This window comes from Limanda limanda, chromosome 14, assembly GCF_963576545.1.
Source record: "Limanda limanda chromosome 14, fLimLim1.1, whole genome shotgun sequence".
NCBI lineage: Eukaryota > Metazoa > Chordata > Actinopteri > Pleuronectiformes > Pleuronectidae > Limanda > Limanda limanda.
In genome coordinates, this window is record NC_083649.1 from 12,979,797 (window position 1) to 13,005,639 (window position 25,843).

General features: G+C 41.0%; 1 protein-coding gene across 2 annotated transcripts; it reads right to left on the bottom strand.

The window, feature by feature from the left end:
* Positions 1-7,933: 7,933 nt before the first annotated feature.
* On the bottom strand, positions 7,934-17,922 carry pitx1 (paired-like homeodomain 1). Of its 2 annotated transcripts, XM_061086216.1 has the most exons (4): positions 17,877-17,922; positions 12,813-12,983; positions 11,423-11,625; positions 7,934-8,482 (listed from the first exon to the last, which is right to left on the bottom strand). In XM_061086216.1, exons 1-4 carry the CDS (start codon positions 17,920-17,922, stop codon positions 7,934-7,936), a joined length of 969 nt encoding a protein of 322 aa, XP_060942199.1. The 2 variants fall into 2 exon arrangements, with proteins under 2 accessions (XP_060942199.1, XP_060942200.1); XM_061086217.1 differs by lacking the exon at positions 12,813-12,983.
* Positions 17,923-25,843: the final 7,921 nt, after the last annotated feature.

A 25,843-nucleotide genomic window follows, 5' to 3' on the forward strand; every position in this document is an offset into this window, starting at 1 on the left:
TTTGTGTATGTTTGGTAATATGTTTAGTATCGTGTATTTTACTACATCTCCCAGAATTCTTTACGTGAACCCCAGGTTGTTTCAGAGAGAGCACCAGGTTTTTAGTTTTTCATCCTCGCCTCTGAAATGACACCATGTGCACCACTACCATTTAGAGGTTTAGATAAGTTAAGAAGTGAGATAACTGGCTCACTCTAAAATAAATAAAGTATGTCAAACCAGATCCTGCGTACAGTAAGAATCATTCTTCCCTCAGCCACCCACAGCCTCTCTGTAGTGACACACACACACACACACACACACACACACACACACACACACACACACACACACACACAGACACACAGACACACTGCTGTGGGGTCACTGCAGCTCGATTCAGCACAGTCACTAATCCTAAAATGACATGTCATGTGTCAGCTTTGTGTTACTGCGGTACAGAGATACAATCTTGGTGGTAATTACATCATTTTCCCAGGACACATATAATTATAGTGATTTATGCTGCTGTACTCAGGCTTGCAACAGCATGTGCTATTGGGCATATACTATTTTGATCGTGAATCAGTATTTTGTGATAAATATTCAGCTCCATTAACCAAAGTTGATATGAGAAGGATCGGGCTGACACTTTTATATAAGGATTGTTTTTTGCCCACTATATCTTTTTCTCAGATTCAAAAACTCTTCATTATAAGTTAGTATTATTCATTTGATTGATTGGATTCAGAATTAAACACTTTGATATAGAAATTCAATCAAACTTCAATGGGATTAGTTGTCTGATTTATTTAGTTTTTTGACATAGTTCATGTTATTTTAAATATTCATAGTTTTGTCAGAAAATTTACAATTTAAATAAATAGATGGAAATCCTCTAAAACTTTTACTTCTTAGTAAAATAAATTACCTGAGTATACTTTGAGCTTGGAACTTCATTTACGCTTTCAATGAGATACAAGACTGTAAGACACTGAATTTGTATTAATCTTTTTGATATCTTGTATAGTTTATAAGTTATGGCAGTTTAGATGTTAGGCATTTTTTCTGACACTTCAAATGTCTGAGTTCATATTGATGATATATAGGAGGTTGTGAGGGCAGCTGGTCTTTAATACACCAGAAACTAAGAAAGTAGTCTTTATTTAACCAAGATTTTAAGTCTCTGCTTAACCTCAACCCTCAAATACGTATTTTACAATGGTTTTCACCATAATTTCTATTATTGTAATCATTTCCTGTCTTACCATTGTATGCCTCATTTTCTCTTGTCAATGAGAAGTTTATGGAAAATCATCTGTACAACACCATGTGGGTCTGTTACTGTTTAGTTTCTGTTGTTAGGGTGACACTGTTTTGCCCTCATGTCATTAAGGCTAAACTGAAATGTATCCCTTATGTCCTGCTTTGCTCTGGAGTATCACAGCAGACTTAATGTCAAAGTGCAAATTCTGTTATAATTATATAAATGGATTGTGTTAATGCTGAATTGAAGAAGTGTCTCCTTCCAATTTGATGAAAACTTGAAATCATGGCTACTGGCTATGCAGGTCTGCTAGTGCAGGTAAGCTACATTAAATTGCTGGGTTTTTAAACGGAGCTTGGTGGGGCAATGTCTGGACTAAAGTCCCTTTGCAGCATTTGCAGGAGTTTTCTGAGGATAAAAGCCACTTACAAGACTATCAGCTGCTCTAAGAATATACCTAACAGTGTCTGTACATGTGTGTTTCACTCGGCTATAAGAGTGTGGTTAAGGAAAGTGCCATCACCAAATTACTGTCATGAAGGGGACATGAGTTTATATGTTGCTGCCTCATTTTATTTTAACCTAGTAATCATGATATCATTATTATAAACATTAAACTAAGTATATGTGGACACATCATGTGAACCACTGGTATTAATCTGCTGCTATATAACTCCTCTGGGAAACTGATTTGGAACCTGCATGGCTGCAGGGATTTTATCCCAATTAGCCACAAGAGCATTAGTGAGGTCGACCACTGATGCTGGGTGATAAGGCCTGGCTTGGGTTCCAGTTCGTCCCAAAGTTGATGATGGTTTTAAGGGTTGTGTATCCTGTGCAGGCCGGTGCACTTCATCCACACCAAATGGGAAAACCACTTCTAAATGGAACTGGCTTTGTGTAGCGGGTATTGTCATGCTGTCAGGTTGTCATTGGCTACATACTTTTGGCCATACTTTTTCAAACCTTATTCTTAAAAGCTTTTACAGTTCATCTTGTCTTTACAGCTGTGCGAGCAGTAAAAACCTGATGGATCTGAATATTGGGGAAACTAATTCAAAAGAATCAGTTCCACTCTATATGTGTCTTACATTTGAATGTTGAAGTTAGTGTGATCAGTCTTCATTCAGCTGTGGTAGTGTGAAAATCCTGTTGAGTCATGGTTAAATTGCACCAGAGACACACAACACTATAAAGCCAAACACTGACACTTAACTGTGTGTGCGTGTGTGGGCGCTTTACGTAACATCTTTGCGTTATTTGTTTGTGATATGAGTATCATGGCAACAGTAATCCAAAGGCAATCGGACGTCAGAAGCAGCTTCAGCCTTTTCTGCAGATTTGAAAAACCCTTTGTAATTGTGAAATGCATTATACAGCTAGTTTAACGCCACTGACAAGTCATATGGATTTTAAATCACTGCCAAACACTCTTTCAAAGCATTCCACAGTTTTTTGGACTGAATGTATGTTTCCTACTTTACGAGCAGCCGTTTACTTTTGATTGATTTCAGTCTGGTATCAAAATCAACCTGCAGAGACACACAGGAAATATGCTTGTTATATAAAAGGTCATCTGTCAAAATGTCAGCCTTTATTGACTGATTGGTTCACTTGCTCCTTATCTGCAATAACAGCGAGGATAAGAAAAACAGAAGAGAGGTTTATTGTGATGGATGATATGTCTCCCTCAGCAATTTGATTTTCAAACCGAAGGGCGTCATGGAAGATTGGAAAAAACATTCATACTTGTAAACCCTATATTCAGTGTTGTCTTGTTTTTGAGGTGCAGCAGCTGCCGAACACCCAGAGAGATAAACATCCCTCTGGTCAGGAAGGCCGCTGCTGCCATGTTGTCCCACTAGACCCCTGCTGCTGTTCTTTGATTACAGGGTCAGTGTTGTTATAGGACAAAGTCCCAGCAGTGCTTCTGGATAAACTACAAATTGAGACGTAAACAGGGAGTTGGTGTGTTTATGGGACGCAGCAGCTGTAGCGCAGGTTTCAGGCTCAGATGAGCAGGACCTGGCGGCCGCGGCCACAGCAGCGGCAGTAGAAAACGAACAGAAGCTTCAGTCATCCCTGAAGGACGGCCTCTGTTTTGCAGAGCTCAATTTTTGTTAATTAGGATTCATCAGAAAGGGCCGGGCTGTAGAATGCTCAGATGTCAGTCACAGACATGCAGTGACATTTTAATTACAAATTCCAGTCTCTTATTACAGTGGTATTAAATTCGGCCTGTCAAACATGAAATACTAATTTGTGTGCAACCATAATGAAAATAACTACTGCCACCTTTTTCCAGCTGTTAAGCATATTTACAAATACTATAACTCTGCTTTGCTTTGTTTTCTTTCCTCTATTTCCTTAATAGCCCACTCTGGCATAACCACAGCCATGGTCACATTAAACTCTAAGGGGGCCTTGGGTCATAAAATATACTGGACACATATTGAACCCAAGACCCCGACCTATGGTGACTTCAATACATTCATTCATCGACATGGAGCCGAACCAATGGGCCCCAGGTCTGTGTGTATTAGTGAGTTCATGGAAAGCATATTAATTAAAAAACTATTTATCAACAAATAAAACCATGTGAGGATACACATTTTAATAATTAGTGCATAAACTAGGTTTATTGTTTCAATGTGCAACCTGTCTGAGTTGATGTTGTACTTGTAAAATGCCAAAAAAAAAACTGTTAACATACCCTGCAGGTAGACGCAGTGTGGTAAGGAAGAGCACACTCAAGCTGTGCCTCATGGAAAACCAGTACTGTCCAGTTGATGATGATGGTGCATATAAAACCTGAGTTTAGGCTGATTGACTCTCTTAGTTACTACAGGATTATTTAGAATGTCTGCGATGACGTCATCCAGCAACATTTCTTCTTCACGTCGTCCTGATCGTACGTTGCAGTTAATTTGCAGTAATTGTTTAAAAGGAACAGTTTGAGTCCAGTTTGGCAGGAGCCCTCCCTGCATGTGACCTCAGGATAATCTGTTGTTTTCATGAATGATTAGTCTGCACATCATTTCCTCAATTCATCAATAAAATGTATCTCCAATTAAATGTCAAAAAAGCCTTAAAAATAACCCTTATAATTTCTGAGACCCCGGTGGAGGCTGCGAATTGTTGTATTTGAGAATGTTTTTCCCTTAAATTAGTCAACATTGTTTGATTATCGAAATTCTTATGATTTATTTATGATCTATCTTTCTCTCATCTTTTAATGTGAAGTTTTAAACTTTTTGCAGACCTATTCCATTCTATTCATTAGCATCTTTATTAATTCAGTGGTGGTGGGGGGGAATTCCTCACCAGGGAAACTCTAGTTCAAATATTTACCGGCTATAAAGTGGTGAGTTGAACTTTGCCCTCCAGGATCAGGCGCGCTCACGACATCTTATCTGGGTAGAAGACTTATGGGTAACATTTACAGCAGCATGATGCGCGCTTTGTTTTCATTACAAATCACAATGATCCTCGAGTCGCTTTGTTCTCAGACATTTTCAAACCACAGCAGATTTCTGCTGCTACACACAGTGCGCATGCCCGCCTTGAGTAACCCCCCCCCCCCCCATACCTTGCACGCAGGCGCGCCCAAGGAAAGAATTCGAGGCGGTGCGCGCTGCTGATGTTACTGTTGTGACTTGTTGTGAATGATGGAGGAGACAGAAGAGCTTCAGTTACTGTGACAGGGTCAAACACAGCAACCTGTCTATTCATATAAATATAGACTGGTGTTAAAATAGACATATAGTGTTTTGATACGCACCTGAGGAGACATTGACTCATTTTAAGAGTCAGACTCACTGAGGTTAAATATTACAGGAGTGTGAAAGTAGATGGAATCATCATGAGCCACCTTAACACAAGCCTCAGTATCAGTTACTATAGAAGATATAGGCTAAAATATTAGAGGAACTTACATCACCAAAGATCAACACCTAACATCGAGGCCTGTAGATAAACATTTACTCACCTATAAGTGTCCTAGAATCACTACATGTTAAAGTAGATACATAATAGAGGCATTGTACTCTCCAATAAGGTTTCTTTAAACACCAGCATGCAGGTTGGACACATGGTGGACGATGTGTTCAACTCACAAAGACTTGTGTTTAAAAAATAGACAAAAAAGTTGAATTCTATATATTATTGTGATATTAAAGAGTCGCTTTAGGTGATAAAATCCCCAATTAAGTTTCTTTAAACACCAGTTGTTCAGTTTCTACACATCCTTCATCAGGGAGGATATGCCCATGTAGCATTGGAGTACTATTAAGAAACTAAAAACCATGTTAAAGTCAATATATTGCAGTAACATTACAGAGCCATTGTGTGTAATACATTTCAATAAAGTACATTAGTCTGTTGATGAGCTGACTTTTGGGCTCTTATTGTAGAATCACTAACCCATAGGAGCTAATTTCTTTAAAGAGTAATCCTGATTTAAACCTAAACTAACTTCTGTGTCACAGTGTTGGTGGTAGTTGCTTTACATGGTGGTAAAAGCACCGGGAGGTAAAAAAAGAAAAAGATTCACTCAGTAGTAAGTTATTGTATCAGTCACTGTAGGAGAACATTTCCAAAACTACATCTAATTAAGTATCACCACACACTGGGATCAAATATTATAGGAATATTGTTGAATTGCCAAATGCATGTCTTTGGAGTGTCAGATGATGGTAAAATGTTAGTCACTGCAAAGGAAATTTTCCAAAAAGGCATCTCACATTTGAACTCTTTTTAGTTCACAGATGCACATTGCAAAATGTGATACAACATTGCAGGAACAATTTAGTGGTAGCCTATTACAAGATAATCATTTCCAATATGCCTCTAAAGGCGTATGAGCAAGATGTGTCACACACACTTCTTAGCTTTATGGTAAATTTCTAGGTGATTTAACACAAAAAGGTTGAACTCCCTTTTAGGAATATTGCTGTAGATTAAATAGGCCAAAAGAAAATAACAATATAAACTCTGGAGTATGGACACTGAAGTTGGAGGAGCCAGTAGTGCACACACTGGAGTTTCTATCAATTATTAATAAAGCTAAATACGTTGAAGGATTAAAATAGAAGCACAAAGCGGACACTGGTTTACATTGCTGACTCGGAACGCTGTACAACACTATCATATTTCCTATGTGACCGTTCTTCAGGTGTCACAGGCTGTTTTATTAGGGATTAAACTGTTTTCCATAAAGAGCCTGTCATCGTCACGTCCTCCCTTCACTGTGCAGATTATCAGCCAGGCTCACAATCATGGCTGCTGCACTAATATCAGTCTAATGGTGAGTAATATAGATATGAGGATTTCTGCAGGTGTCAGAAAACCAGATATGGTATTGATTGAATTCAGTTTATGTGTGTGTGTCTTGTGTGTGTGTGTGTTTGCACGTGTCCGGGAGGTTTATACACTGGAGATGCATGTTTATTTGTCACTGTGCTTGACGCATTTTCTGCACCTCGAATAAAAGCTTCAAGTTCTGTAGCCTATACACATTTTTGTAATCCAGCGAATAATTCAAAGTGTGCAAATTTGCAATTGTTATTTGAGTTATGTCTCTTAAAATGGGATTCCATAGGTACACAAATGCACAGGCGCCTGAATTGAGTCAAAATGTAATTGTGTAATTGTAGTCTGAAAGTAAAATAAAAGTCAGTTTGGACACTGTACTATAAGAATAAGAATAACCACTGAAATATAGCATAGTGAAAATCCAGTTAACTTCAGACTAATCCCATTATTCCTTTAAAATCTCTCGCAGATCAACTTGGATCAATGGCTGCGTGGATATTCGGCCAAGTTATTTATTTTTGCGCCACTTTGGGGAGAAAACTGCGCCTCCTCTCCTTTTAAACACGTCTGAAATCAACCTCTCTTTTCCTGGAGTTTATTCAAACAAACATGTTACCATAAACACATGAGGACTTGGGAGAATCACCTTTTTGTACACAGTTCAGGCTGATGGACTCACTCCTCCAGAGTCTTACATTAGAAAACACGTCAAGTTAAAACATGCGGTTTTTTTTTTCTTCTTTTCTCTATTTTTAAGCAAACAAAAATGAAAAACAGTATTGAAAGTAAAGTGAAGTGAACGGGAGGCGTCGTGGAGTCAGACCCTGCAGAGACGGTACATATACAAAGCACACAGAAGCGGTATAAAATATTTACAAGATAGACAAGATTTCTTTCTTTTTTTTTCTGAGTCTGGACTCAAGACAGGCTCGACACTTTATTATTATTATTATTATAATTATTGATATTAATATTATTATTTTTTTGCAAATCCTTATTTTGGTCGAGAAATCCCCCAAATCCGGTCTCCAAAAAGCAAGCAAGCGCAAAAACAAAATCCCATCGTCAGTTTCATGTTAGGCTGAATGTATATTTACATTTAGAAATGTACAATGCAGCAACGGTACACGTCTTCATTATTTAAAAAAAGGACATTTCAATTGCTGTGCAAGTTCATTGGTAAACACACAAAACCCGCATAATCCATGTTTGCTTTTTTTTTTTTTTTTTTGAGAAATGAGTGCAACTCATCCAGTTGTCTTTGATTTTTTTGAATCCCCCTCCGCCGCAGGTCGCTTCTATAAGCTCTGACACCGTGTCCGTTCATCACATATATATGTACATATATATATGCATCTCGACTGGGCCGGCCCGTCAGCTGTTGTACTGGCAGGCGTTCAGGCTGGAGCCCGGGCTCTGCAGGCCGCTGTATCCGAACGTGGGGTGCTGTTTGGATTTTAGTCTGAGCGTCGCCAGGCTGGAGTTGCAAGTGTCCCGGTAAACGCTGTACGGGGAGCCGGGCGGCCCGTACGGACACGCGGACGAGGACATGGCCGTGTTGATGCCGGACGTGCCGATGCCGTTCAGGTTGCTGATGTTGTTCAGGCCCGGGCTGGGCATGCCCGGCACGGCGGAGTGGCCCATGCTGGAGGCCATGGTCATGGAGGAGATGGAGTTGGGCGCAGAGAACATGGACTGCGAGGTGAGGGGGCTCATGGAGTTGAAGAAGGTGAAGTTCTTGGTGGACAGCGGCGCCGGGGTGAGGCCCTTGTTGGTCCAGTTGTTGTAGGTGTAGGCCGGGTACATGTCTTCGTAGGGCTGCATGAGGCCGCTGAACTGCGGCAGGTAGCTGTTCTTGCACAGGTCCATCTGCTGGTTGCGCTCCCGCTTCCTCCACTTGGCCCGGCGGTTTTTGAACCAAACCTGAGGGGGACGCACAGGGTTATAGCCAAGGACATCGACAGTTATATTATTATTATTATTATTATTATTATTATTATTATTATTATTATTATTATTATTATTATTATTATTATTATTATTATTATTAGTAGTAGTAGTAGTATTATATGGAGAATTGTCATAGAGTGCAAAGAGTTTAAAATTGAAATTATTATTTGTATTTTTTCTAATTCTACCTCTTAAAACTTATAATCTCCGCATTCAAAGAGCCTATACGTGGCACTAATGGAATACAATCTAACTTTCAAATGACAATCACATGGTGCCTTTTCCTGCTGCAGCCTTCAGGGCGTGTTAAATAACACTGAATTATTGTGTGTGCTATTTAAAAATCTTGAAAAGAATTCTTTTTTTTATTGTAATAAATAGACCCGGGGCCTCTTTTAGAAAAATACTATTCTGGGGATAAATAGTTTCGAGGCACAATCGTGAAACCTACAGTGAAATTGAAAATGTGAAGCTGCAGGGCTGAATAAGACTGACAGATCGGTTTAAACACATTCATCTGATTAAAGTTCTCAGATGTCTGAAGATTTGCTTACAGCACAATATAAACACAGGAGAAAAACGCATAAACCGTATTTAGTCTGTATTTTAGAAAAAACACAGACACACACACACACACACACACACACACACACACACACACACACACAAACACACACACACACACATTATGTCCTATTGTCATAGTCATTTTTAGTGAGGCTACATTAATATACCAGACATAAACCTACAAATCAGTGTGTCTAAAAACTTAAAATCTTAAATTTGAATATCATAGGTTCAAACTTCTTCTTTTGTTTTTTTCATTTTCAAATTTTTAATTCTTCACAATAAATATATATAGTATTTTGGTAATTAAATAATTTGGCATGAGAAAGTTTATATGATAACATTATTTTTCTTATTTTGGATATCGCCTTGGAGAGTTTAAAGTCTAAAGGAAAAAAAAATATATCACAAACATTGATGTGTTTCAACTGGAGCTCGAGGAAAGAATGTGTTTATTACTGTTATTTATTTATTCTGCTATAAATATACACAACAATGGCTTTTCATCTGGTGAAATGAGTGCCTCCGTGGGCCGGTTAGTATGTAGGTCAGACTGGCCAAAATAAAACCAACAGGTTTACACCAGGAGTCAAACAGGCGCAGTGGGATGACCGTAAATGAATCAGAAACGCGCCTCTGGAAATCCTCACCTCTTATCGAAACCTGACAACAGAGCCGCACTCTGCGAGTCATTTTTAATTCATAGTAGAAACAGTTTACAAGTGGACTCGTCGGGACGGGCTATTTATAGCGGCGCGGGGGACAGGGTGCCGCGGACAAATTGTCCACAGAGACGTGAGCGATGTGAAGGAGAAGCTGCGGAGGAAACACATACGGTGCGTTTCCCTGCAGCTTCCTGAACCGAGCAAGGGGGAAAATATAATCCCACAAAAAAACGAATTAATATTGGTATTTTTTTATGTAATTAACGAGCTAATTAAACCATGCAATACTTTACAAATCCAATAATATAATTCATCATTGCTCTATCTGCCATGGCTTGGTTAAACACGGCGGTGTTAAAAGATCAGGTAAAAACACTTTCAAATGTTAATAATATTTTGCGAGTTGCACAGATATGAATATGATTTTTCCGGCTGTACTTTGCCTCAGTCTTTACCCTTTTTTCTATTTACTCCGCTTGAATAAAAAGGCTGCATTGTTGTGAAACTCACCCCTAAAGAATCCAGCTCTCTCGACTTGCTCTTAGACTTTCAAAAATAAATATTTTTTTTCTCCTGCACTTTAAATAGCTGTATGCATTTTTATGCAATATGAGACGGTGGATTTTGTAAGACCTGGCCGCCAGGCGCCAGTTCCTGTAAATGAAAACCGAGTGCAATTGTTTGGTGTCTAACGCATCAATCCAGCATTTTGTTATACCTGTGCATAAAGACGGTGTTGTCTGTCGGTTCTTACAGCGTCAGCTACTATCTACTTCCATTGATTCCCATACTAAGCTAATTTTAATTAGTTAAATTATGCTGTTCAAATATATTTATGTAAAAGTTATGAATGTATCATGGTGCGGTTCACCAGTGGATCTGGCGTCTCGTCCACGGGGAAAAATAAGGGGTCCAGACATATGATGATGATGTCATGAAAAGACAAATCCTCTACTGATCCATTTGCAGATACACATTTAAAAACCGTGTGTCAATTACATCAGTCACAGTAGACATAATCTATCTATCTGCAAAACACGAACTATGAGCGTGTGTTGGACAACTGCAGTTATTATGTGTCTCTAGTTGGATGTAGTGTCTATGCAGAAGTTTACATAAAGTGTCCATGAGCGGGATTTTCACCGAGCACAGGTCGTTGGAGGGAAAGCGACGCGGAAGCATCGACCTCAATTCCACATAAAACAGTCCTGATATAAAACACATGCGGGGTGAGTGAGTCTGTGTCGTAACAGTTGACAGTGGATGAGGTTTTTCTACTCTGTTTATTTAACTAATTCGGTTTAGACAAATCCATGGATAATTAAGAATTTTAATATAGTGAAAACAAGACGTTTTCATTGGAATTGAGCTTATCTATTTTTTTTATCAACGTATCACTGACGCTTTCTTTCTTGCTAATTTTAAATGTTAAGAACTTTAAAAACAACTTTAAATGGGTTAATCTACTTGTAGTTTAATTTCAAGGCTTTGGCTTAACATTTTATTCTCTAATTGGTCATATGTGTCTTGGAGTTATTTCATTTATTTAAATAATAACGAACACAATGGTTCCATCCCAAAAGAACCACCAAATGTGTTCCAATTTATTTGTAAAATCGATTTTACGCATGCATTACGCACAGTTTACGCACAGTTGGCGGCCTGTCTGCTGGATTCTTACCCGGACTCTCGCCTCGGTGAGGTTTGTCCACACGGCGATCTCCTCCCTGGTGCTCATATCCGGGTAGCGGTTCCTCTGGAAAGTGGCCTCCAGCTCCTGCAGCTGCTGGCTGGTGAAGTGAGTTCGCTGCCGCCGCTGCTTCTTCTTCTTGGGGTCGTCCGCGTTCCCGTCATCGCTCCTCTGTTCGACGGTCCTCTCCTTTTCTGTGGATCACACAGAGAAGATTGAAATGACTATAGGTTGCAGCAATACACTTCGAATGAACATATGGGACATTTTCCACTCACTGTGAAGTATTTGCCCTTTAACGTTTAAATGGTAAAGCCTGCTACTAAAAGCAACAACGTGCAAATGAAAGCTTTGGGTCAATACAGCAAGTAAGAACCGAAGCCAGGGCTCTAAATAAATAGTTTACAAAGCTCGTCATAATAAAAAATTGCCAACTTCAAGCCGCCTGAAGCCAAATATTTACAAACGTGTCTCAGAGTTTTGTATCGATTCTTTGAAACACATGAGATCTGCTCTCAGTTAATAGCTCTTTATGGGGAGCTCTGACCACCCTTATCTCTGCTATCGTGTATCCGTGTCCTAACAAGATTGCCTCATTAAACTGAAGCATCAACACGTGCAAAGGTTAATCACTAAAAACGAACTCTCTCTTTGACTGTTTGCCAAAAATAAAAAAAAGCAACTTCAACCTATAATCCCACAATACATATTTAATTTAAACCCCATGAATAATTCCAACCAAGGGGATTGTGAATAAACAACATCCAGACTTTGTTTGTTACCTCGGAAAACTGAAACAGGGAAGAAAAAGTCTTTGTTTTAAATTATAGAAAAAGCTGTAGAACATAAATAAAACTTCTCCCGGGAATTTTTCAACACGGACATTCTTTGAGCTTGAGTTGGCTTTCAGTTCAGATTGGTGGATGGGTCCAGTATTTATAGTTTGTTTTAATGCATTTACTGACAGCAGGCTAGGCTGTGCTGCACATTTTTCCCTGACAGACCTCGGGATCCTGCCAAATATGTGGCTCAGCCTGCGCAATAAACAACAAAATGGGGTGTAACTGCCCTAAAACGTCAAATGTGTCCATGTATTGTTGTGTTTATGCATATTAAATAGAGACAATAATACAGATTCCGATAAGATTAACTTGGAAATGGTTTGGATATATACACGTACATGGCGGACATAACTCGCCACTGCAGTGAGAATAACTAAACACTGGGATAAACAAGTTAAGTCAAACATTTCTCCTTCTTTTCCCCCGTGTGCGTAAGAAGAAGTGGCCCGGGCATTCTCCTCGCCTCAAACCTGCGTAAGAAGACGGGTAAGGAATAAACTGAAGAAGAAGGAATATGCTTAGAGCACTCTGACGTGTACCTGCCAGCTCTGTGTCCGAGGACTCGCTGCTGGAGTTCTGTAACGTGTCTCTGCTGCTGTTCGACGCTCTGGGTAAATGAAACGCGGGGCCCACGTCGCGGGGCTGCGGCGGCGGCGGCGGCGGAGGGGCTGCTCTCACTGCCTCTGCGATTCTGTCCAAATTCATCCCACCTTGAAGAGAAGGATGCGCACAGAGAGGAAACGGTGTGTGAGTCCCGGGGCCGCTCAGAGCTCCCCTGGGCCGGCGCGCAGCAGCAGCAGCAACAACAGGACGAAGGAGAAGAAGAAGAAGAAGTCCACCCAATGCTGCCAGACGCACACCGCGACATGAGAGGATGAAGAACCATGCAGGGGAGAGAATTTCCACGAGAGCTCCTCCACGAAATGAAAAGACTTGGAGAGGAAGACAATGCAAGCGACACACACACACACACACACACACACACAGAGTTCTTCCTCCTTCTGCCCAGTGCGCACTCCTTCTCTCCGGAGCAGAGAACCGCTTGTGGCCGCTGTGACTGAGAGGAGTCCACACATGAGACCCGCCCATCTGCTGTGTTCTACACCCCCCAAAAGAGCAGTCCCACCCACTTTCATGCTGCAAGAAAACACCCTCTCCAACCAGGATATTTAGCGTCACGTCAAACTGGAACCAGTGCAAAAAAAGTGTCCCTAAACTTTACTTTTAACGCATAGAAATACCAAAACGAAATGTCTTTAATTCGGTTTATGCAGTAAGAAATAGTGACGTATCTTCGGAATATGACTATTCCTAACAACTGAAGATAGGTAATTTAATAAGGCTCAGTATAAGACTGCATTTCTGGTCAACGTGGATATTTTTTGCAGTGTGCAATCGCGTTTCTTGTCGGGAGCGCGCATTGCAGCGCTTTGCTCCCAGAGTAAAATGGGCCTTTTATTCGTGCAGGCATGTTTGAATGTGTACACAAACACGCACACGCACACACACACAACATAGGCCCTACATCTCGGATATGTGCTGAGCTGAATAAACATTTGCAGTCCAGGCCCTGTTGGGTTCCCTCAGTATTAAGCGCGTACACGGTGATATGAAAGATTATTTTCTGTTTGAATACAAACTGATAAGTGTCGCGCTGGTGCACACTGCGACAACTGAGCACTCAGGACTAATGGAAGCCAACAACACTGAGGATGTCGCTCATTACTCCACGCACGCGTGCACTTGTGTTGTTCTTGTTGCACGACCAACACCAGGCTTTTTATCTCCCAAATAAGATCTGTCTTTAGGCAAACAACCACCGCTGCATATTCAAACTTTATTTAAACACGTCTACACTCCAACAACATGTCGGCCTCACTGGGTTCTATGCATTCAGAGCTGGATCAAAACCTTCCAGCGCAAATCACATCATGATGGATGGTCCAGGTCATGTGATTTTATTAAAGATATTCTGATTCTGATTCTGGCAGCTTACGTTGACACATCTGCCCTGAGTGCGTTTTTGAAGGGAATGACCTATAAATGGGAGCCAGTGGAGGTTTGTTGCAAACATGACTAAATAGGCAGTTTGTCTGTTTTACCTCCCGGAGACTGGGGCGACCTATTCAGGCAATGTGAAACCAAGATTCAATGAGGTCAAGTGGGATAATTGAGATAGAACTGTCAAAGAGCCACGCGTGAATTTGAAAAACCGACATTCAAAATCATATGTTGCAGTGTCAGAGGGTTCTCTGGTCAGATTATAATCCGTCAAACTAACTGCATCCCTCCGAACATTCATATGTCTGTGTTCAGAGCTGCAGATTCTCCCAGATGTTGAACATGTGCTGCAGTGCAGAGGAACACGCAGTAAAACATTCAGGTAAAAAAAGGTTTTTGCGCAAACGTCCATTAGAAAACTCAGTTTCTCCTGCTGACGAGACAACATTTATATGAAGCCATCACAGCGTCTGGCGAGACCTTATTATAATTCATATTTAAACTAAGGATGGTGCATTTATAGTCAGATGGCATTTTTAATGAAGGTACTTCTTGTTCATGCAATATGGACCCTGGGCGGAGACATCAACTTATAATGGACCTAAAACTAACCTTTGAATCTGCGAAAGTATTTGATGGCAGTTTGAATTGTGTGCATTACACTATTTAGATATTTTAAGAAAAGCACAAATATTTTGGAGTAGAATTAGGGACTTCTGTCTGTGATGATTAACAAAGCCCAAAATATTGGCACTGCTATTTTAGGGGACGAGCTCTGGACCTGTTTAAACATTTGTTTTTAATCCTGATGTAATACGTATTTTTCGTCTATAAATCGAGGCAAGTCAAACTGTCCAGCATATCACCGAGAAAAAAAATGTCCATCATTAAAGGACAAATGTTTCCTTGTGCCACTGCGCACTGGCGCCTGGGGGGCAAATTAAACCTCTGCAAACCATAAAATGTACGTCACCTTTTGCATTTTTAGGTTGATTTAAAACTATAAGAGTTTTCAGGTTTCTCCTGCAACCTGAGACCACGCCACCCCAGCCTGTAGCCCACATCTCAGGTAAACGCGCACCGGCTCAGGCCTCAGACCGTTTCAGACTCGGACTGTCACCGGCGCCAGTCTTGAGCGTTTTCGGCCATTGTGTGACAGGAGATCCCGGTCCGACCAGAAAACTCCCCTGAAGGCTCCTTCAGAAGACAATTGTGCAAGCTCTCAACCAGCATTTATTTTTTCCCCCTTTCTTCACCATATATTTGTTCAGTGTCTGGTCACATGAGTGCGTTAAAGAGAAGGACCCAGACACAGGCCTGTCTTACATTTCCACACATGAGACCTGTCATGTGACTTTAATGAAAATATCTGAACGTCTAGAAAATGGATTACCCATTCCGCAAATGTTGATTTTAAAAGTCCAACATGAGTCACGGTGGCCTGTTCTGTTCGGTCTGCACTAAGGTCGACCCTCACACAGACACCACTCTACCGGAATAACCCCTGGGCAGGAAAACTCCACTCGCTACCTCTTTTACGCAGGTTCTAAGCTGCAATCACATGCGTAAAATCCACCTTTTTGGAGACGTTTGGCGCAGGAAACCAAATAGATCAAGCTGCAGCATGTGACCCAAACAAAGGAGTTAGTGGAAAAGCAGTAGACGATGTATTATGCAATTATGTGACCTCGACGACCTGGTCATCCAGTGTCAGCAGGTGGTTTTTACTATGTAGGCTGCCAAGGTTGAACCGGGTTCGGGTTAGCTGCGAGTTAATTGGTACACAGGATGCCTCCGTGAAAATAAACGGTGATTTTTAAAGAGCAGTTGTATCCTAAAAAGAACTGGAGCCACGCTTTATTTCCAAAATACACTCACTGTATCCTAAAAAGTCCCAAAGGTCTGTTACGGGAGGATTGCGCCTTGGCCGTACCCGGATATTATAGGAGAATAAAGAAACAACAATACGATCGCCATAAACCCGCTAACCCCTTTATGTCCCCACAGGAATATTATCAGATTTACAGCACATGATTTTCCACGGAAGGAGTTCCACCTTCCCTGTGTCCTCCAGCAGATATTACAGGCTGATAGATGAGGGGGAGGGAGGGGGGGTAATCTAAATACTCCTCTGCCTGCATCCCTGCGTCCCGCTCCTCCTCTGCTCTGGAGGGCACTTGCGTGTGATGGATGATTTAAAAAGCCTTTCCATCCGGCAGGATAGGTTAAAGGCCAGTGGCAATGCAAACACTCATATTTTTCCTCTAAGAAGTGAAAATAAACGCGGCGAGCGCCGTTAATCTCACACCAAACACACACAGAAATTGTGTGTTTTTTTTCTCCCCCCATCCGCTCTTTAATGTATGGCGAGGCAGCGAGGAGAAGCTGTGCCCCCAATAACAAAGCACGATATATAAAATGAAAGCTGTGGAGACTCTAGACTCGGAGGCAGGGAGGGCATGTGGAGATGTAACTGGACACGGTGCGTAACTGGAGAAGGACAGAGCTGATTATTGCCTTGGCGATGGCTCCTCTGCTTTGGTCCAATAACGAGGCCTGTGTGACCTACAGCCTGACAACCAGCAAACAACCTGACAGAGGATGCAGGTGTAAATAAAACAAACCTATCATTGCCATCACACGCAGAGGAAACACCCAGAGGAAGATTCAAATACATTTAAATAAAGGGAAACTGCTTCTGTTTTTTAAATTAAAGATGACTTTCTTTTAGTTGAACTTGTACTGCTTGACATGCATTAATGAATCATACCCTCTGCTAACTGAGCACCGCAATCTTTTTCTGTGGGTTTGTAGAAAAATAAAAAATACTGATAACTTGGGTTGAGATGGAATTGGTCATCAATTTGTCAATGACACCAGAAAAAGTAAATCTAACTTTCCATTTACTACTTTATTTAAAGTCAATTGTTCCCACTTTTTCTTTATGATAATAATACATTAAATTAAATATGTCGTACTGTTTGGCATCTGTCATTTAAAGCTGAAGCTGCTTTATTAAGATACATTATTTTTCTTTTATAATAAACTCCAGTTAAAAAATATTGTCCCCAACCAGTATAATCTGTCAGGCACATAAATGTCTGAAACTCCCTGATATGTCTTTTGTGTCCACGTCTTTCTTTCTTTTGTCTGTAATTGCATCCAGGCTCACATAAAATATTTGTATTTGTGATCTAAAACCTTGTTTGGTCTTAAAAGACAATGAGCGAAAACATTTATTTCGCAATGGAGTTTTTTTGTTGGAAAATGGCTTAATCAGAAACCAGATACAAAAATAACTCATCCGCATGTTGTATATTTGTCACGGTAATTTCAACCTGATTTCCTTTGCATCTCATTATCTGATATTTCCATTTCCTCTTTGCAGGGGGATGTTATCAATTCACCACATATCACACATGTTGAGCCTGAGAGCAGATTCCTGAGAACACGCATAGTCTGTGTATACCCTGCTCCACAACAACAGTGCAGCATCATGTTGTTTTCCATTGATTCCCCAAAAAGTTTTATAACGGATGGTGAATATCATTAAACTATGAAAACTCCCAACTCTTTAATGTAGAAAAGAGATGAATTCTTACCTGCGTCCCCACAAGAAATCACATTCTTTGACAGATTCATTTCCATTCCAGTTGCCTGAAAAACAAAACGAGGACACTTGCATCAGGCGACATTATTCTCTACATCGTTTTGATTTTATTTTAATGATAGTAAGAAAAGTGGAATCAACAGTTTTCCTCTTAACAGTGCTAAAATAATGGAAAAAAAAATCATATTCATTTCCCTTCATCCAGACTGTGCTAGAAGTGTGATCACTTCATTTTTTGCAGATGAAATTGAATAAACTGCTCATTGTTCATGATCCACAGGAAACTTCACATTCATACTATTTCTGAGTCCTTGTCTGAGAATTAACACTTATTTTTAGAGAGGGAAATAATCAAAAGTCCTAGCACAAAACGTGATAATGATACATTATTATAATAATTATTATCATTATTATTAAAAACGAAAAAGACACTGAAGCCATAACGAGATAAAATACAAACAGCCTTTTTTCAATGCCTTCAACTGTCACTTATTACTTATTGTTGTGATGTTGATGATTTTACGCAGATATTTATCTCGAACCTTACTACCAACCGATAACACAACACACACACACACACACACACACACACACACACACACACACACACACACACACACACACACACACACACACACACACACACACACACACACACACACACACACACACACACAAAAATAGCCCCTCTTATCTTCAGGAATCCCTTTGCTGTTTTTATGTCCTCAGTAAATCTTCACAAAGCTCTTCTGACCCATACTCCTGCCTCACTACTATACACACACACACACACATACACATACACACACACACACACACACACACACACACACACACACACACACACACACACACACACACACACACACATGTGCGTGCGTGTCTATAGCATAACATGCAGTGAACATTTAGTACTCTTCAGTACAGAGTAAACAGCACAGCAGACATCTGGCTACATCTGGGTGATATTGATAATGAGACACGGACTTTAAAGCGGTTCATTCCAGAGGTGATCGCTTTCTCCTCTGTGCGGCCACTTCAGCCTCTTCTTTACCCCAAGTAAACCACAACATGCTCCACTTTAATGTACCCGGCACTTTGTACTCCATCATGCTTAACACGCGGCTCATGCGCGGCGCAACATCCGAGCACCGAAGCGGCCAATAGCGAGGCGCCATGCATCCAAAAATCTGACCGACTCCCGGAGCCCAAATCCGGCGACTCCACCGAGGAGCCGTGCGTGTTGTTACTCACCAGTTGTTTCCCAGCAGAGGAAGACGACAGAAAAAGAAAAGAAAGAACGGAGCCAGGCCTCAGAGAGTCTCCATGCAGGTGTTCAGTAAATCCACTTTACGCGTCGGCTGCGGATAAACGCTGCGTCCGGAGGAATCGGCGCTTTGGTTGGGTCCCTGCGCCGCCGCCGTGGTTTTCTTCTACAGCCCTCCGCAGCACGCCTCGCGGTGACGTCACAAACACCGCAAACCCCCCCTTCACTATTCACCCCCACCACCTCCCGTCTCCCCCCGGTTAACTGTCATCCTCCTCATCCTCACGCAGCCTCCAGCCACCTCTTCATCCTCCATCATTTATTAAATCCTCATCGATTTCATCCTAATCGTCCTCAACCGACGTCATCTTCATCATCACCCCTTCTCTCATCATCTTCATCTCAGCTGAATGTCACTTCATCAATATTTTCAGCCTCATTTCACAGCAGCAAGGAGGGGGAAATTAAAGAAAGTGAAACACACAAGAATAATCTAAATACTTTTAATGAAAATACTTTGTAGTAATATATATATATATATATATAGATATAGAAAAAGTAATATATATATTAAATTACACCCGGTTTCTGCTCACATCTCTCTCTGGTGTTAGTATGTGTGATCTGTGACAGCCGCTGTGAAGAGAAACACTTTCCGTGTGAGAAATTGGGGATTAAGAGGTTTTTATGATGCGCATTAACGGAGCCCATCACTTGTGTCTAATCCAGTTTTTATTTCTGTAACGGCCTCTCAGTAAACTAACACTCAGGTTTTCTTAAACTTAAAAAACAGCCAGACTATATTAAAAGATGATAATTGTATAAAAATAAAAATAAAAATATATTTTGAGTTTTTACTAGAACAGAGTGTGCCTGAATATTTATTTATTTTACAAAGCACAGGAACGGACAGAAATATAAATCTCTAGCTCGACACATGAGCTTTTAGATTTTCCAACTAAATCTTTATTGTTCCCAGACATTTTGCAGCGTTGCATTTTTATAAGTAACCCAATTTTCAACAGTGTATTTATATATACAGATTGTTTTGGTGCAGAATAATGTTTGTCTTGTATATATGAATTGCACATTTGATCTTAAAGCTGTTGTTAACGGATGATTAACAATTAATTGTTCGAATCTTAATATTTGTATTGTGCAGTTTTTCCCCACTAATAAAACCATTGAAATTTCAGGGCGAATATTTTATAGATATTATTTTTGGTGGCTCCAATTCTGGACAGAAGACTTGTGTATAATATATATTTTTTAAATCTAATTTTCACCTCATAAAATCTAGAAAAAAATAAACAAAATTCTTAAGATGCGCATGGGAACATTGAGGCCTCTGTGTGTGTGTGTGTGTGTGTGTGTGTGCGTATGTGTGTGTGTGTGTATGTGTGTGTCATGTGAAGAGTAATGAGTCAAAACACGATAAGCAATAACGACCATGACCACAAACAAAATAAAAATGGACTAAACAGAAAATCAAGTAATGATTCAGGTCAGGTATTACGCATTTGTACATTAGTGTTTTAGACTAAAGCCCCAAAAAAGGCAGAGTATTTAGTCACAAGTAGCCGAGAGTGAGATTAAAGTAGATTTAGACGATAAACTGCAGATGACTTAAAACTTTTAGTTAAACTTTGAAAATCAAATAAATGGAATAAAATCATTTAAGTAATCTACCAAATAACATTTAGCGCAGTGGCTCTTTGAGACAAACACACTCGTTCGTCCCGGATCCACATCATCCAGCTGCAGCCTCCTTCAGTCCCACCGACCAGCTCAGCGTCTGTGTGGCAGAGCAACTTTTCCAGCTCCACATACTAGCTTTACAAGCTCTTTCTCTTTGGCCTGAGACATAATGGGAGAAAGTGTGAAATTTGTCCCACCCTTCTGCGCTTTTCCTTTTTAACTTGGCCAAGAGTTGCGCACGGAGCAAAGCCCCGGCTCTGCGAGAGGGATCGCGGGGGGATTAAAGGGGAGCTGCGGGCCTCCCTGCAGGACACGGACAGACCCTCCTTCCCAGGGTGCCTCTCCACACCGAGGGCTCTCTCCGACCTTTCCTTATGTAAGCTGCTTTTTGTCTTACCCAGGAGGAAACCAGGAGACTCCTGTATCAAAATGGAGTCAATGTTTGTCCTGTGCACGCAGTGGTGCACCGTCGAGACCAGATCTGCACTTTCTTCAGTTTCATGATAAATAGAGTCAAAATCGAGTTAAATTTCCTTAAATCGTTACAATGAGCTGAAAACCAATTGTTCCACATTTAGGTTGACAGTAAATTGATGGTAGTCAGTCTGCACACGCCTCAAACATACAAACAAGCAAGTCATCCAGTTTCAATGAGGACAATACAAATGTGCCCTAGGCTCCCATTAGGCCTCCATACTGACCCCAGCTCATTAATATGCAACTGTATCCACCATATAGTAATGATGGTGTAATTGTCTACCTGTGAGGCCTGCATTGCTAAATAATGAGGCTTTAACACACGCACACACATGCACACACACACACACACACACACACACACATTTTCTATAATTAGGCAGTAGGCAGGCAGGTAGGAGAATGCTGTGATTACTCAACGAGTGACTCAAGGAGTTAAGTAGTACCCTGAAGGTGAGGCCGTGGCCTCATCTCTCCTGTGCAAATAGGTGGAGGGATTATTTAGCCCGTTTGGAGTGAGTGTGTGAAAGGGGGAGGAGGTGTGTGTGTGTGTCTTTGTGTGTGTCTGTGGCCATGCAGGGCCTGTCTGATGGTCACCTCTGCAGCATAAATAGTTATTCCTAAATAACAGAAGGGCTGGTGCACACACTGGGAGACTCGAAAACAAGCTCACACCCTGTCAGATGGGTTTGAGTTTGGAGGAGGCCTGATGTGTGCGTCACACACACAATAGCCAAGTTGTGTGTCTTTCTGAATCAGCAGATTTGGTAGTTTTTAGTCGAACCTGCAGGAAATAAAACTTCTTTTCCCTTCGTCCTCTTTGCCGTAGCCCTTCAACCAGTGACCCCCATGCAGCCAGCTCCATGAGGGACAATCATAATAAAGCAGAGCTGGTGGCATTAGTATGTGAGGCCTGTTTCCGCTGAGCAAAGAGCGGTGAAGTGCTTTTGAACCGTGTGTCGTCCAGACTCTGTAGAATCAATCAGGTGGGGTCTGCGAGCTCGATGCCGGGCGACTCTACAGGATGGAAAAGCCTTTTGTAGCAACGCAGCCGTTTTTTCTAACTTGGAGCCGAGCCGTGGAGAGCCCGCCCGCATGTCAACAAGCCAAACACCCAACCAGCCGGCATGCCGAGACGCTCAGACAGACAGACACACAGACTGGGTTATTTACAGCATGTTTCCACTACTATGGATATCGCTCCACTTCAAAACATGTGAGCGGCCGAGGATGAAGTCACCCTCTCATCACTGGTGCTATTATGAAGAATAGATGCTTCCCAGTTAGGATTTTTTTTAAGCAGTCCCCCTTGAAGTATGCTGAAAAGACATATGTCACAGATTCCAAACAGCGGTGAAATTAGTGATGTTTTGATTACGCAGGGCCCAGAGATTACCAACGTAAACAGGTCCTGTGCATAGATCATTGTTTCAAGAGGAGGCATCATCCCCGTTTTCCACTTTCTTCAAACTCAGCAGGCCCCTTTGGCTTAGTGCTGATGAGAGTCGGACGTCCAGCTTCCAGTTTTTCATCTGCATAAACCTCACGCTGGCTAAAGTGACATTTCCTTGTGGTAGATCATTTAAATGGCCGACCACCAAAAACCAGCTGCGTTTGGCTCCACGCTTTAGAACGAGCTTGTCTAAGAAAATGTTCTGGATTTGTTCTCTTCCAGAGAGGTTTTGCTGGCTTTTGTAGATTTTAATATGGAGGATCCCGATGTTAGAGGTTGAACCTTTACACTGAATTTAAAAATAACCCACAGAGTTAAAACTTTGCTCCTTGCGATATTGAACGCTAGTGTGGAAATGAAAAATATGTTTAAAATCTACTGAAGACACCTGATCCTAAACTAATTCATGTTTTTTTATATTAACATAATTCATACATAATCTTAATGGAGAAACCAAGGACCTAATTTGTGGGAATGATGCCATTAAACATAATCTCTGGGAATTGACTATGGATTAAATTATACATAAATCTTAACATCTATAACCATGACAACAAAATACAATTTCTTTAACCCTTTAACCATTTTTAAATACTAAATGCTAATATACCTGATATGGTTGGACCAAACTGCATCATTTCAGAAGCAATTTAATCTCTTCTTGTATTTGGGGGAAGTCAGGTACATGAAAATTACTACTACTATACTAAAGATGAATGCATACATACCTGCAAGCTGCACCAAAGTGCACATACTTCCATGAATTATCTTGCAATGTTAAACCTGACCCATCCTTCATCCTCCCATCAAGTTGTGTACTAATCAGCACAGTATTTTTAAGTAGTCTTGCTTAAAAACTAACAAGGCAACAAGTAAATGGACAGTCGTCAAAACGCGATATCTTTGGTGGAGATAAAAGGACACAAATCTGAAAACAGCTTAATTGGCCTGAGATTCTTAATCCTTAAAATAATAGTGGTGTTCAAACCAAAGCTGGACCAGGCCTCTGTGCTTGGTGGCGGCTCCTAATGGCAGCAGCGTGTAACTGTTTGACCCTTCGAATGTGACGTCTTTAACCTGCACGCACGGCTCTGATGGGCATCTACCTGGTTTGTCTGAGATCAGTTTAGATTCATTTTCCCCCTTTTGATCAAACCTGACACGAGAAGCTCATTTGAGTAGCGCAAGTGAAACTGTTGCAACTGTAAATCCCCAAATCCCCTTCATCCTTTCTTCTACAGATATCAAAATGTTCCGATGGCGTCCGAGTCATGCTTGGTTTCATGTTTATCAAACCGTCTGAAAAGTGAGAGAGAAACAACAGCAGCAGCAGCAGGGACACAGGATGCAAATCCCTCCTCCAGGTTTCAGTCCCAGGCCGGCAGCAGTCCATGTCCAGAGGCAAACGTCTTACAGAGAACATCACTATGCTCTGCACGATTAGATTTTAAGCCAAGGATATTTATTCCACAATGAGATATCTATATCTGTTTATCCCTTCAATCCACCTGCATCTATAAATGATCAGAGCTAATCCAGAAGAACAGGCCTGTTTTGTATTCAGAAACACCTTGAGCTACACCAAGCAAATGGTGCTATAAGATCTGTGTTGTCCCAAATGGGATTAAAGTACTGATTTCAGTCAATGAGAGAGTGTGTATTGGACATGATGTGTGTGTGCTTGTGTGTGTGGTTGGTACTGTGTATCCCATAGTTGCTTATAAAAGGTAGTTTTCTCTTTCTGATATCACTTGCACAAAAGCAAGTCTCAATTTTTCCTTCTTCAGTTTTGATAGATTGTTTTATTTACCGACTCCCTCCAACATCTGGATCCTGGCCTCTGGAGCGGCACGCAGCACTGAACAAGCTTGGCTGTGGCTCAGCGAGCTCGGAGATTTATTGCGGAGGCTTATAGCACTCTGCTGTGTTTGGGATAGCGTTGCCCTGCGTGGTCCCACTAAGATCACTACTCTCAAACCCCGCCCCTGCAATCCCCCCCTTTTGCTTTTAATCCAGCCACTGGCTCATCGAGGGAAAACTGTCCACCCCCGTCTTCCCCTCTCCGTCTGCGTCTGTCACCAGCGAGGGACAATAAAATCCTCGCGGTCATGTGGCTGCTCTGATTACGGGAGGATTCTGGCTTTTTGGGTTTGTATCGAAGGGGCCTGACTGTGCTGCGTGGTCGCCTACTTCACACTCGGGTTGTTTAACTGATATTTAAGCAACACAGCTAATTAAATAGAAGGATTACGTCACCATACTTAACATCCAATCATCTTTTTGATTAAAACTGCAATAACTGATCTTTTACATACTTGGGGCAGCAGACACGAGCTGTAGGCCCGCCACACAACACATATCACCCCTTGTGTTGATATGGTGAAAAGCAATCATTGCTTTTGTACACTCATAATACAGTATTGCTGAATTATCACCCAATAAGAGTTTTTGGCCTAAATTCGATCGAAGACTAATTCTCACTTTCCTTTGGTATGTTTTTGGTCAATATGTTGACCAGCTCTTCTAGGTCGTGTACATGAGTTTCGAGCTCTTCATTATAAACAGCTGCCTGTGGAAAACGATATTCTATGAAAGTGTACACAGTAAATTTGTGTACCGATCAACAGTTATAAGTTCAGGTTATACTTTGCTTGTTTGTAGGTCCATGACTTAGTGTGACCCCTTTCCTAAAGTCACTTTGTTTTCATGATTATTATTAAGTTATGAACTGTAGCTTCTTTAAATCTGATCCTCCAGAAACTTTTCAAAACGCTTCTATAGTTCTTCGGAATAAACATTTCTACCATGATCCATTCATGAGACTATCTGGTAAAAAACATTGGTTGTTTTATTTACATGCAAATTTTCTATGTATCTCTGTGACAGTTGTCTGTGAGGAATAAAGACAGACAAGATCTAAATCTACTATATCTTGGAAGATATATAGAAGAACGTTTATATATATTAAGAAATATTCACTGATAAACAACTATTCTACCAAAAGCAGAAGCAGGTCAGGAAGCATTCGTATGGTCTGTTTGAATTTAAAATTGGAAATTACCTA

Excerpts from the sequence above, each read along its gene's own strand:
- pitx1 (XM_061086216.1), bottom strand. The coding sequence starts at position 17,922 with ATGGAAATGAATCTGTCAAAGAATGTGATTTCTTGTGGGGACGCAG. Across the intron at positions 12,984-17,876 it reads GATTTCTTGTGGGGACGCAG|GTGGGATGAATTTGGACAGA; the intron begins GTAAGAATTCAT and ends CTTCTCTTCAAG. Across the intron at positions 8,483-11,422 it reads TCACCGAGGCGAGAGTCCGG|GTTTGGTTCAAAAACCGCCG; the intron begins GTAAGAATCCAG and ends CGTCCCCCTCAG.